The sequence below is a fragment of the Penaeus japonicus genome, unplaced genomic scaffold (assembly GCF_977035675.1).
Source record: "Penaeus japonicus unplaced genomic scaffold, GWHDUDI00000001_assembly GWHDUDI00000029, whole genome shotgun sequence".
Lineage (NCBI taxonomy): Eukaryota > Metazoa > Arthropoda > Malacostraca > Decapoda > Penaeidae > Penaeus > Penaeus japonicus.
Window position 1 is genome coordinate 7107871 of NW_028234431.1, and position 12500 is coordinate 7120370.

Here is a 12500-nt window from a genome sequence, read left to right on the forward strand (position 1 = left end):
GGGATGGGGGAGATTCGGAAAATTGTCTTTTGAAATAAGAAAAGTGGTCAAAGCACAAGACGGTGACCGTCATCCCTCAGGTGGTTCGTCAGTTTTTATTTTTATTGTACTTTACTTTTTCTCTAACGAGGCGAAAATGCCCTTGGCAGGTTGCTGAAGATTGATGACGGGTCGTTAGGTTGGAAATGATAAATATTTGATGATTGAAAAGATGGTGATTATAATTATTTGAAATTCAGCGATGTTATTCGGACATGTTGCATTTAGCCAATCATCATTAACTGGCACGCATTTTCGCTTCCAGAAAACAGGAAAAGGAGGAAAAAATGTAAATGTTTATTTCTTATTCGTAATATTGTTTTGACTGACCTGAATATTAACACTAATCTTATAACCATTGTCAGTTGCATTATATTATCCAAGTACTTCCTTGAAGCTGGGACGACTTTGACCGTTTTTATTATGACTTAGTGTGCGTTTTAAAAGCATGTATTAAGAGGCAAAACTACTATATTCTTAACACTGTGAATCGCTCCTCCACCTGTTTACGGACTTCAAATCCTCAGATCATAAGCGTCGCAGTGAGTCGCACGACCTCCATCGACCGCCAACAGGTGGCTCCGTCACGAGTCACACGACCAAAAAAGCCCAAACACAATTAGACAACTCGCAAAAAGAATTAAATCGATTAAAAAGTTTTAAGGGCGGAGGCTTCCCTAAATCTAATTCAAGTGATCACTGACACAGCCAATTGTTAAGGTGAGGCGAACATACCAAGGCTTCCTTTTCGGGTCTGTTTGTCAGGCTTCGCTTCGCACGCGACGTGGAATTAATTCAAATCTCATTACTTTGCGCCTGAATAAGCTTCTTACTTATGGCAGGAACCAGTAACAAATTAAATATAGATAATGTATATTTGCCATCAGCGCTATCACCATCTGAACAAAACGCCATTTACTTCCATTGAGAGTCACACCAAAAATGAATTCTTATTGTTCAAATTTTAACCTTCAGCCCAACTGCAAAGGGCATCCATCTCGCCATGCAGCTTTTACTTATCAGAGAAAAATATCTAGTGGCACTTTTTTCGCGCAGTTTGATTGAAAGCGAGAAAGAGAAAACGAATGTGATTGGACAAAATATTACAGTTACATATCATTATGAGTGAATTTCCCCAATTTTCCCATAATTAAATAAAGCCGCTACCGTTCATGAAAAACTGGAATTCACTGATAGGCTGATCGGCTTGACACCTCTTCTATTGCAGATCAATATTTGCCTTCTAGATGCATCTGAAAACGGTAACAGCTGTCTAAGTGGAGGTGAACACGCAGCGCAATCATGAGATGTGTTTGCGAGCTAAAGTGCGAAAACACGCAGACATGGAAATCGGTTCAAGTCCGTTAAAATTTACACAATATATAAACATTGCACACTAGTGGCGGAAAGATACATTTGTATTAAAATATCTGATTGCTGTCCTCTTTTTGCTAATGCTAAAATGGGCTCGAACCATCATGACCAACAATGGCTATCCTATACTTACACTTACGCAATGCTCTACATCTTCCGCTTGAAATCCATTCTACATTCGCGATGCAATCGATGAGCAACATAAAAAAATCAAAACAGCACTAAGACATACTCACTGTCCTAGAATTCTTTCTCATTGTAATTACCTTGGGATTCGATGACGCAATCGCATGGCAATGTTAGCAGCAATAAACATCATAATGGACGTAGAGTTATTTCCAATAATCCCATCGCTGCAGCCAAGCAATAATGAGCAAACACTGCACTATTTTTCATTAAAAGACCCATTGCAACAATTGGCGCTGCGAGTATTTGCAGTCGCAATATTAGCAAACAAACCCCAGTTTTCAGTGATATTTTGGTGTGGGGGGAGGGGGGGAGTTATTATTATGAATATGCAAATGATGTTTCTAACATCCAGTACCAAACACTACTATGCATAATATGTAACAGCTTCGGCATTTTTACCCATAGATTGAAATAAATTACTAAAAAATGCTAATCTATAAGACTATTGAATCCTTTTTTCTTCCTCTTTCAGGAAACGATAAAAAGGGAGTGTCATAGAGATCAATAAATCTAGTGTCTCTCGGTGTCTTAGGATGAATCATGAAAACTCGTGCACTCACTCACTTGCGATGCCTCTGGATTGCCCCATGAAATCTCAGTAATATCACGTGAAATCTCAAAATCTCGACACATCTCGCGAAATCTCTAATAATGTTTCATGAAATTCCACACAATCTCGCAAAACCTCGCAAATACAGTATCTCGCGACGCATCTTCCCGCAACACAAGACGCGAAGAGAGAAGGGCTTGTTTCCTCGATCTCACGTAGTTAGGCTGCATACGCCTGTTGCATGAATGTGGAGCTTGTTGCTCTTGAATGGGCCATCTGACAGATAACCGCCACTCCAGTGCCGAGCAACGAAGCCGCTCCACCGACCCCGAGGTTTGGAAGATGGTTGCACGGTGAAGTTCCGGTGACTAATTCAACTGGCTTTCTGAGGCTGCCCAATCTTACACCCATTCCCCCTCGACTTCTCTCCATTTCGTAGGGGGAAGGAGAGAAGAGAGAAAGAAGAAGGGGGGGGGGGGAGAAGGGAGGAAGGAAAGAGGAAGAAGAGAAAAAGAGGGGAGGAAGAAGAAAAAAGGGAGGGGAGAAAGGGAAGAGGAAGAAGAGATAAGCATAGAGTAAAAAGAAAGGGGAGTAAGGGGAAAAGAAGGGAAAGAGGTAGAAGAAAAAGGAGGTAGTGGAAAGGAAGTGGAAGATGAGGAGGTGGGAGGGGTGGAAAAGGAACAAAAAGTAAGGGAAGAAAGAGTGGTAGCAGACAATGAAGGAAAACGAAATGGAGAAGGAGGCGAAGGTGAATGAAAACGATTAAATAGACGATAGAATCCGATGCGCACGCGAAAGAATATAGAGAAAGAACCATTAAGATGAAAAAAGAGAAGTAAGGGAGGATGGAGGGAGTATCATATTACAAGTAATTAAGGCCCTTTTCCTCTGATTTCCCGACAGCGTGACGAGTCACATGAGTTGTACATCCTGCAACGTGTGTCAGTCTGTCTAGAAAAGGACCAGCGCCGAACTGGGTCACCGCAGGCCACCCTTGGTCGGCTATGTCTCCCAGGAGCCTCACGTCATCAGCCAAGGATCCAGTAACCGCGTAGCCAAGACCATAAACGTTGGAAAACCCCATTCATCATGCCCACAATGCCGAGATGCCTTCTGCACGCACGACGTTGGTATTACGCTCACGCTATCTGAAGCTACCCAAAGCGCCAATAAACAGGTCAAAGACTGGTACTACTCTTGAATAGTAAGGGCCTAGGCTTCAATATTTCAGGAGAACTTCAGTGACCACAGATCTTGAAGGTGTCTAAGAGAGTCTAAGAGAGGGGCAACCGAGGACATCCCAGATGGTTTGGAGGAATCCGAGCGATCCCAGGCAAACCCAAGAGTAACTTAAATAACTCAGGAAACCCCAGGCGAAAGCGAGACACTCTCTTTGAGATCGAAACCGGTTATCTAAAACCCGGATAAACCGAACGCTCGCGTGAGCCTATGGAACAGTGTAAATAACTCTGCAACCTCTATCAGCCATTTCCCGGTCCTCGTCTCATTTGCATACATGAGGGATTCCATTTGCGTCTTGGATGGGACGTGAGGCCGTGCAGATTAAGCTCTTGATTAACCACCTACTGGGCCACTGGATCAGGTTAATCGTTCATGAATATCACCTGCGTAACCTAACTGAACTGCAACGGCACAGAGTACTTTACAGACTGAAGAGAGCACCCAACGGGCAGCTCAGAATACCTTACAGAGTACCACCTAACCCCAAGAAAAGGAAGGGTATAATGCTGAAGGCCCTTCTACAAGATCCTGCAATATCAAAGCAGCCCCCCTCTCTTTCCGCCCCTCTCCTCCTAACTATCACCCGCTATAATAATTTATTCCAGCGATAAGATCGTCCTATCCGGTCATCGAGATGAATTATCACGTGGCCACCGATTGACATCGATAATTCACTCTCCAAACAGCCGTTAACCAGCCCCCCCCCCTTCCCTTCGGTCTTCTTGGACCCCCACCCCTACCCCACACCACCCCACCCTTTCCTCCCATCTCCTTCTGCACAAGGAAGATTTAGATGCTCCTTTATCAGCGTTAGGAAAGTGTGGGGGAGGGGGGCGATTGCAGAAGGCGGTGGACGGGGAGAAGGGACTCGCACGCCCCTGAAACAGGTGGTTGTCGAGTCGTTTGCTGGTCATTTACTGGTCACATAAAACAGATGGTTGGTCAGTCATTTCGCGAATCGACCCGAAACAGAACGCGCCCCGACCCTCGCTGCATCGGGTCGTGTTGAGTCGTAAGCAACAGTGCCCCTTCGTGTCGTGGGACTGCCCTGTGAAGGAGTCGAGGCGCCACCGAACAATGGGTCACATGCAACAGCTGACCAACGTAATTTAATCTCCCGTTGCGGCTTAATTAGAGGGCGTGTGTAGCAAGGTAACCATCATCCATCATTTGCAATCCTATCCAAGTAGAGAACTAAATTCATACAAAATGCATATACATTAGTTCACCCGAGGAACTGATATCATCATTAACAGAGTAAGACAATTAGAGCAGCATTTGAATCCCTTAATTAAACAAAACATGATTCATAATTCATCTCCAATTAGCGGAGATGCGCCGTAATATGTCTGGAAGGAAGATCCCGTTCTGAAAGAGAGAAGAGAACAGGCAAAACCGATGAAGCAGAGAAGCAAAGAGGAGCACTAGGAGAAAGCGATACAGAGAGAAAGCTGAGAAATCAAAAAGAAAAAAGAAGAAGAGAAAAACAATCACTTCTAGTAAAACAATGAAATTATATATTTCCAAAAAAACAAACCTCTGCAATCACCAATATTTACAGCAAGATCCAAATAAACTATACACTAACAAACATAACTATTAACAGTCTAAACTTCACCAATATTCAAAAGAAAGAAGGAAAATAAAGCTACATATCTGTTCATAACTCGTTAAACAAATACCACACAGACTAGACATCAAATGCACGGCTGACGCGGACAAACACCTCTCGCAGACTCACCATTGGAAACTCTTTGTACATAGATATTATACAAAAAATGCCTGCACTGAACAAATTTATTCTATTTATTCATATCTTTGTACATGGGGGAAATGGCATTCACACGGCTAACAGGAACGGGGCAAGGGTTGGAAGGCGTGGCATAGGGAATACATTCGTGAATATCTCAAGAAAAGATAAATAAATAAATAAACAACATAACCAAGACAAATATATTCAATATATGATGCTATGGGAAATAAAGACGAAATAAATGACACAAGAAGTAAAACAAGAATAAAAGAAATAAAGCGTAAATACCATTGTCATAATTCAAAGGAATTTTAAAATAGCTGTAGAATAAATGTTTACTGAAATTAATTCCTGCAACGTACAAAAAAAGAAGAGAAAAATAACATTATCAAAACAAGGAGAAAAGGTTACAAAATTGTGCAGAAATAATGATGAGTGAAATGAAGATCCGGCTCTGGAATTTAATAACAAGAGGCGATTAAAATCATATGTAGTAAATCAAACAAAAGTAACTGAAAAAATGTGATTAATACATAAAAGAGGAAGAGGGGAGTGTAGATAAAAAAACAAAAACAGATTCAACTAAAAAGAAAATGAAGCAGAATAGATGCACGGTATGGAAAAGCGAGATAAAATACAGCTGACATAAATGAACTGGTTTGGAGAGAGAGATAAAAAAGTAACCAAATCAAGGGACGCGAAAATCAATGCGAAAGGTGGGGGGGGGAGGAAATCACGGCGAGTAACATCGAATAAACAATGAAATAAAGAACGAAAATGTGGCTATGGAAACAAACAAACAAGCAGAAAATGTCGCGGATAAAATGGGGGTGGGAAGGGAATGGGGTGGGGGGGGTCTGGAGGAAAACCTACATTCGCTCACTCTGACGAACACTCACAGTTGCGGGCGGGCCAGAAGGCGGGCGGGCGGGCGGGAGTGGGGAAGGCGAGCAGAGGCGGGCGTGAAGGAGAAGCCATCCCCGCCCACGCCTTGACACCGCGGGTTAGCTTGGCAGGTCTTGTATAGTTGAGGCACTACGACATATATGCAAAATGCCGTGTTCATGCCAACACTCAAGCTACCATGCCAGGACTAACGTTGAACTTATCTCTTAACGGCCGCTAACTATATCTCTAACTATGAGAATAGTAAAAAAGTCACGAAAAAAATAAATTTGCATGACCAAAAAATGGGACAAAATGCACTTTGGTTTCCGAGTCGAACTATGACGTGAATATGAAATACTTAACCCTCTCTTGTTCCAAGTCTTAGACAGCATGTCGACTTGCCTGGTAAAAAAAGGATAGTATTATTAGTGGGCACAACAGAGAGATGCAATACTACGGCTCTAGCTAGTATACAAGCATCTGCAAGAGAGAAAGGATAGTAAACAATCGGGGCAATTCACACACTCCGTTCTGCTCGCTCCTCCTTCGCACTTCATTTGTGCTTCCACGTGCAGGTGCTCTTCATCTTTGTATCATGCACAGGGATTCCTTCATACACTTCAAATAATTACACAACAGGTGCACTCTGCAAAGACACACACAAATACACAAACACGCACACGCATACACAATTTAGCAACCATTTACCCTCATGTTTTCCCAAAAGAAACCAAAATTACTTACAAAACCAAAAATACAACAACACAAAGGAAAGGAAACTGAAAATGAGATAATTGTCGAATCGCGCTCGCTTTCCTTACAACAAAACGTCTCGGTTGACCATTTCTCCGAATTTCCGTTTCTTTCAGTATACGGAATAAAACAACCCCCTTAACCTCTGCCATTGAGCATTAGAGATATAAATTTCGTTTCCATCTACAACTCCCTCAAGACTTTTAATACTTTCCAGTCTCCTCAGAATACTTTCTGATGAGCAACGCACAAGTGTGAGAACTTCTTGCACCTCACCCGGATCCGCTCAAAACTACGGATTCTCAGCACGGATCTCTTCAAGAGATTTTTTCCCCCTTCGTTCGCCGTATTAATGCACCTCTACTGATATCTGCTTTAAAGACGTGTTCTCGCTATCTTTTATCTTTTGAAAAAATGGTGAAAAATGTGCGGCTGGAATGTTCGTGCGCGGATCTACCGATTTTGCCGATTTTGTTTCCGTTTCGAACCCTATTCGATCCCTTGCACTGTCTGTTGTCTGTCTCCTCCATCGTGTTTCTATTTCTTATTTCCTCCCCGTCACCTTCCTGATGCATATTTCTCGTGTAACATACTCAATCGAAGCTAGGAGGTCATTTAATGGAAATGATCAACTACTTTTTTTTTTTTACATCAAACGTTATTTTGCAAATATAACACTCTTTTATTCATGATCAGAAAAAAAAGAAAAAAAGAAAAAAAAAAAAAAAAAGGATAAACAAAAATATAATCAAATGATATAAGAAATAATAAGGGATAGAGACATATATATATATAATGTATAATATATATATATATATATATATATATTATATATATATATATTATATATATATTATATATATATTAAATGCAACAGAAATGCACAGAAAATAAAAAGCAAAGAACCAAAAAGAAAGACCCAAAAAAACCGCAAAAAAAAAAATCACGTGTCATTTGCGTAGTTATCTGCTTTTGTTAGCCGTGTTAAGTGCGAGGGAAGGCGTCGTAGCGGCTGGCCGCGGTCGGCCCGCGCGCCCGTCGCAACCTGTGTCGCGTCGGTCTCGGGCGGCATGATGAGACACGGCGATGAGACACGCCGTGCACTGAGACTGATCGCCCCTCCCTCCCCCGCTTATTTAATGCATGATGCATGATAGCATAAATATAGATATTATATTATCGTTTTTTTTTTCTCTCGTCCTGCTCTATTTATTTGCAGTAAACCACTATGTATCATCATGATCAGATTTCCTGAAGAATGGATGAAGGAATAGTAGTAGTACTAGGAGTGGGAGTAGTAGTAGTAGTAGTTGTTGTTGTTGTAGTAGTAGTAGCAGTAATAGTAATAGTAGTAGTAGTAGAAGTGGTAGTAGTAGTAGTAATAGTAGTAGTAGTAGAATTGGTAGTAGTAGTGGTAGTAGTAGTAACAGTAGTAATAACAGTAGTGGCTGTAGTAAGAGGATGAGAAGGTAGAGGAAATGGGGAATGTAGAAGGAAGAAGGCGAGAAAGAAATGTTTGAGGAACGAGGAGGAGGAAGGAGAATGGGGTCAAAGGAAGTAAGAAGTAAAAAGAGGATAAGAAAATACAAAGGAATAGTAGTAAGCGGAAGTAAAGGAAGTGAAGGTGCGGCGATAAGGATCTTCAGGAAGGAAGGGCGAAGGGGGGGGGGGGGTTCTAAGGAAGGAAGGGCGAAGTGGGGGGAGGGTCTAAGGAAGGAAGGGCGAAGGGGGGAGAGGATCCTAAGGAAGGGATGAGGGAACCATGATATTAGAGGGTAGTGGATCCTGAGGAAGGAGGAAGCGAGGGGGATGGGGGAGGGGTGGGACCTGAGGGAGGGAAAGAGGACGACAGGTGCGGGCGGCGGGGCGTGGTACCGGCTCCCGTGGGATTTACTTTATTCCTTTGTTGGCAACACTTCTATCTGAGGACCTCATAATGCAGCCACTTTTCGCATCCTTTGTACAAAATCCTTTGTGTTGTCCGGCTCTATTGCTTCTGTTATTTTAGTTTCGCAATGGTATAGGACAAGAAACGAATTCTATGACTACCTGTATCATCAAACGAGGTACATGATTGATAAAGATGATAACAGTGATGATGTGGATGATATTAAATGTTGATGATGATAATTAGAATAAGGACAATAACAATGATAATCATGTTAATAGTAATGGTAATAATAACAATTGTAATAAATATGATAATAATAATTGTAATAATAATAATAATGATAACAATTATAATAATAATACTGGCGATAATGATCATATCAATGATAATAATAATAATAATAAATAAAAATGTTGATTATAATGATAATGACGTCTATAATAATAATGATGACAATACTAACGATGATAATGATAATTATAATGATATTGATGATAACAGAAAGAACAATGATAATGATATCGATTATAAAGATAACATAAATGGTAATGATAAAATTATAACAAAAATATGATAATAGCTAGTAGTAGTACATCATTACGATAGTGATAACAACAATAAAACGACAATAACAGCAATGATAAAAATAATAACAATAACAATGATATTAACGATAATGATGACGATGTGATAATAATTACCATAAAGACAAAAATGAAAATATGAACAAGTAAGTCATATTGTTTTCCTTGTCTGACTTATCTACAGAGAATGCTAATCATGTGTTTATGAGGACAACCAACATGACGAGCATATCAAGTTCGTGATAATAAGTGGGTTCGAGATCTGTTCCGGTGCAAGAATACAACCGCGGAAAGCTGGCGTGCGCGGGGAGGAGTCTCGTAATCATGGTTCAATGGACGGGCTTCTGAACGCACGGAGCGGGTGTATTGAAGACCTCCGGTGATTGGATGCACGAAGAGGCTCTCTCGCAGCGGCGGCCGGACGCTCGGAAGGAGGAAGGTTCTCTTGCTGGTCATGAAAACTTGTGTTGCGTCCCGAGCCTTCGGACATACACATGGGAAGAGTATCTTCTTTCCGCGATTAACTGTGTGAAAGATTTTCCGTTTGTAACCGAATACAGGTCGGTCTTTCAGCCTCTGTGATTGAGTAAACACCATAAGTCTCTTCGTGGGCCGGATAGGAATCTCAGCGCCGTGGTCGGACGCACACCTGACATCTCAGCTTCTCCGGCCGGACGGGGTTGACGGCCCACCGCAAGAATCCGCCGCTTCACCCCCCCCCCAACCCCTGCGGCAAACGCATCGTCTCTGGACCGAAACCTCACAGTTTCGAAGAACTTTAAGGAGTCTGCGATGATGCAACCGCGAACCACGCAAATCATAGAAATTACAGCATCAGCCAACATCGGGATGCCAGGAACTAATCATTGTATATGACGAGAGATGTGATCACGTCTTATGAATAGACAGATCCCGTCTGAGAGAGAAAACGCGGGGGCCGGGAGCCTTGGTAATGGGTGAATGCGAGAGCACAGCCCCGCCCACGGATTTACAACTTCCGTTTCCCACACTGCTCCCGAATCACAGCAACTTCAAGGGCTCCTCATAAATAATTTCATTTAAGCTATGGCTCGTCCTTCCTCGTGTGTGAATATTATTTCAGTCCTCCAGTTCCCTTGTGCTCCTTTCTCTTGTTGTATAGCTGAAGGGCAGCCTGAACTCTTTTATACAATTAATTTAATAAGAAATATAATCTAAAGAACATTATGATTCTAGATGACTTCAGTGTTCTATGCAAAACGTACAGACGAACAATAATCTTGCCGAGACTGTGTCCGGCAATCGAGACGGCACGCGTCCTCGGTCTGGCCGCCCACGCGTCTTGGCCAGACACCCCACACGCCAAGTCTCTTTCCGAACACCAGCGAGAAAACCTTGAACCAGTAAAACGTCGACCTATCACTGCCCTACAGCCCCCACTTAGGATAAGAATGAGAGAGTCCTGGTGCATGTGAGAATAAAACCAACGAAATATAACTCGACGGCAATTCAGGACATGTATTAACACCTTCTCCTCTCCCTGGCCGAGCGCGGGAGGAATCTTAAAGAAACTGTCAATTAGCTTTATAGTAGCAACTACTTTCGTGCGTGCGTGTGACCTCACAATATTGCTTGGACGTGTGGGATCCGCTCGACTACATTGCAGCAAGAGCTCGCGTTATAGGGAAAGGAAAAAACGCAGTTTCCACCTGTGCCTTTGTTAAACCGGCGAGATAAGCACGGGCATGAATCATTCCAACGAGTGTCATAAACATAATGCCTGTGCCGAAACTGCTTTAGCATTTACTTAGGCTTAGGTACAAATGGGCCACATACTGCCGAACACTATTGCAGTTTTGGCTTGGAAAGTGGGTGGAGGAGGAGGAGGAAGGGAAGGTGGAGGAGGAGGAGGAGAAGGTGGACGTGGAAGAGGTGGATGAGGAGGAGGAGGAAGAGGTGATGGAGGTGATGGAGGTGGTGGAGGTGTTGGAGGTGGAGGAGAGGTAGTGAGGATGGAGGAATATATATATATATATATATATATATATATATATAGAGAGAGAGAGAGAGAGAGAGAGAGAGAGAGAGAGAGAGAGAGAGAAAGGGAGAGAGAGGGAAAGAGAGAGAGGGGGGGTAAGAGAGAGAGAGCGAGAGAGGGGGTAAAGAGAGAGAGAGAGAGAGGGGGGGTTAAGAGAGAGAGAGAGAGAGAGAGAGAGAGAGAGAGAGAGAGAGAGAGAGAGAGAGAGAGGGGGGGGGGTAAGAGAGAGAGGAGAGAGAGAGAGAGAGGACAAACCGAAAACCTAATCGACCAAAAATTCCCCATTTAATCCGCACAAGAGCGCGACGCGCAGCCGCAAATGATGGAAGCGCCCCCGACAAGACCGAACCCACGTCGCTTTCCACCAGCTGCCAGCGCTCTTCTTCGCACCAGCTGCTAGTACAGCCTATCCTACCAGCTGCGAGTAGCCCTTACCGCCAGCCGATCCCATTCCCCCTTGCACCAGCTGCCCTCCCCCTTCCCTCGCGAGGTGTGGCGAGGATGGCCGTAATACAAAGGTGCCACAGCGACACTTGGCACCCGCAGTGCTAGTGCCTGCGCCTCGTTATCACATGTGTTATGGAAGGCACGGGCTCAAAAACTTTGTCCTATCTGTTATTCTGTGGCCGCGCCCGTGTGTGCGCGCGAGTCTGGAAGTGTCAGGCATCTCGATACACAATGTCAGGAACCAAGTCAGCGTTGCGCGAGGTTGGCCGACCGGATTTTTTGTTATTTCACTTTCCTCTGCCTTCTCTTGTTTCATTATTTTACCGGGTAGAGAAATAGGTAACGGAAAAAATGAAAAAAATATTCCATTGTAATTTCTCTTCGGGTTAAAAAAGGGTAAAAAATAATGGATGGAATAAGTGAACCTAAATAAAGTGAAATAACATATTTCCAATGAAAACAATCTGTACAAAAAAGATAAAACAATCCAGTAACTATTGCAAACAATTAGAGAAGAGAAGACCGAAAAAATGGAAACAAATAACGGAATCTACAAGACATCTACAGTCTTTCCCCTCAGCATATAACGAGTTTGTTCATTAAGGGGAAAAAATGTACAGCGAGGGAGAAATAATAATTACAAAAAGAAAAAGAAAAAAAAAAGAATGGCACCGTTACAGCTAACTCGATTAAGGAAACACAGCCATAATTTACCTTCCCCGTTTTCCCTCGTCCGCTCCGTTCCCTTGACACCTGTTCCTTCCCTTTGTCGC

General features: G+C 42.8%; 1 protein-coding gene across 35 annotated transcripts in view; it reads right to left on the minus strand.

Annotated features, from left to right (window-relative positions):
* Fas3 (fasciclin 3) overlaps positions 1-12500 on the minus strand; it is a 602567-nt gene that overhangs the window by 306434 nt on the left and 283633 nt on the right. For 24 of the 35 annotated variants that reach the window (XM_086553844.1, XM_086553820.1, XM_086553843.1 and 21 more), the window contains exon 2: positions 6399-6437. The exons of the other annotated variants lie outside the window; for them this stretch is intronic. In XM_086553844.1, the coding sequence (XP_086409970.1) occupies positions 6399-6437 (39 nt within the window). The remainder of the gene's footprint in view (positions 1-6398; positions 6438-12500) is intronic. 35 annotated transcript variants of the gene reach the window in all.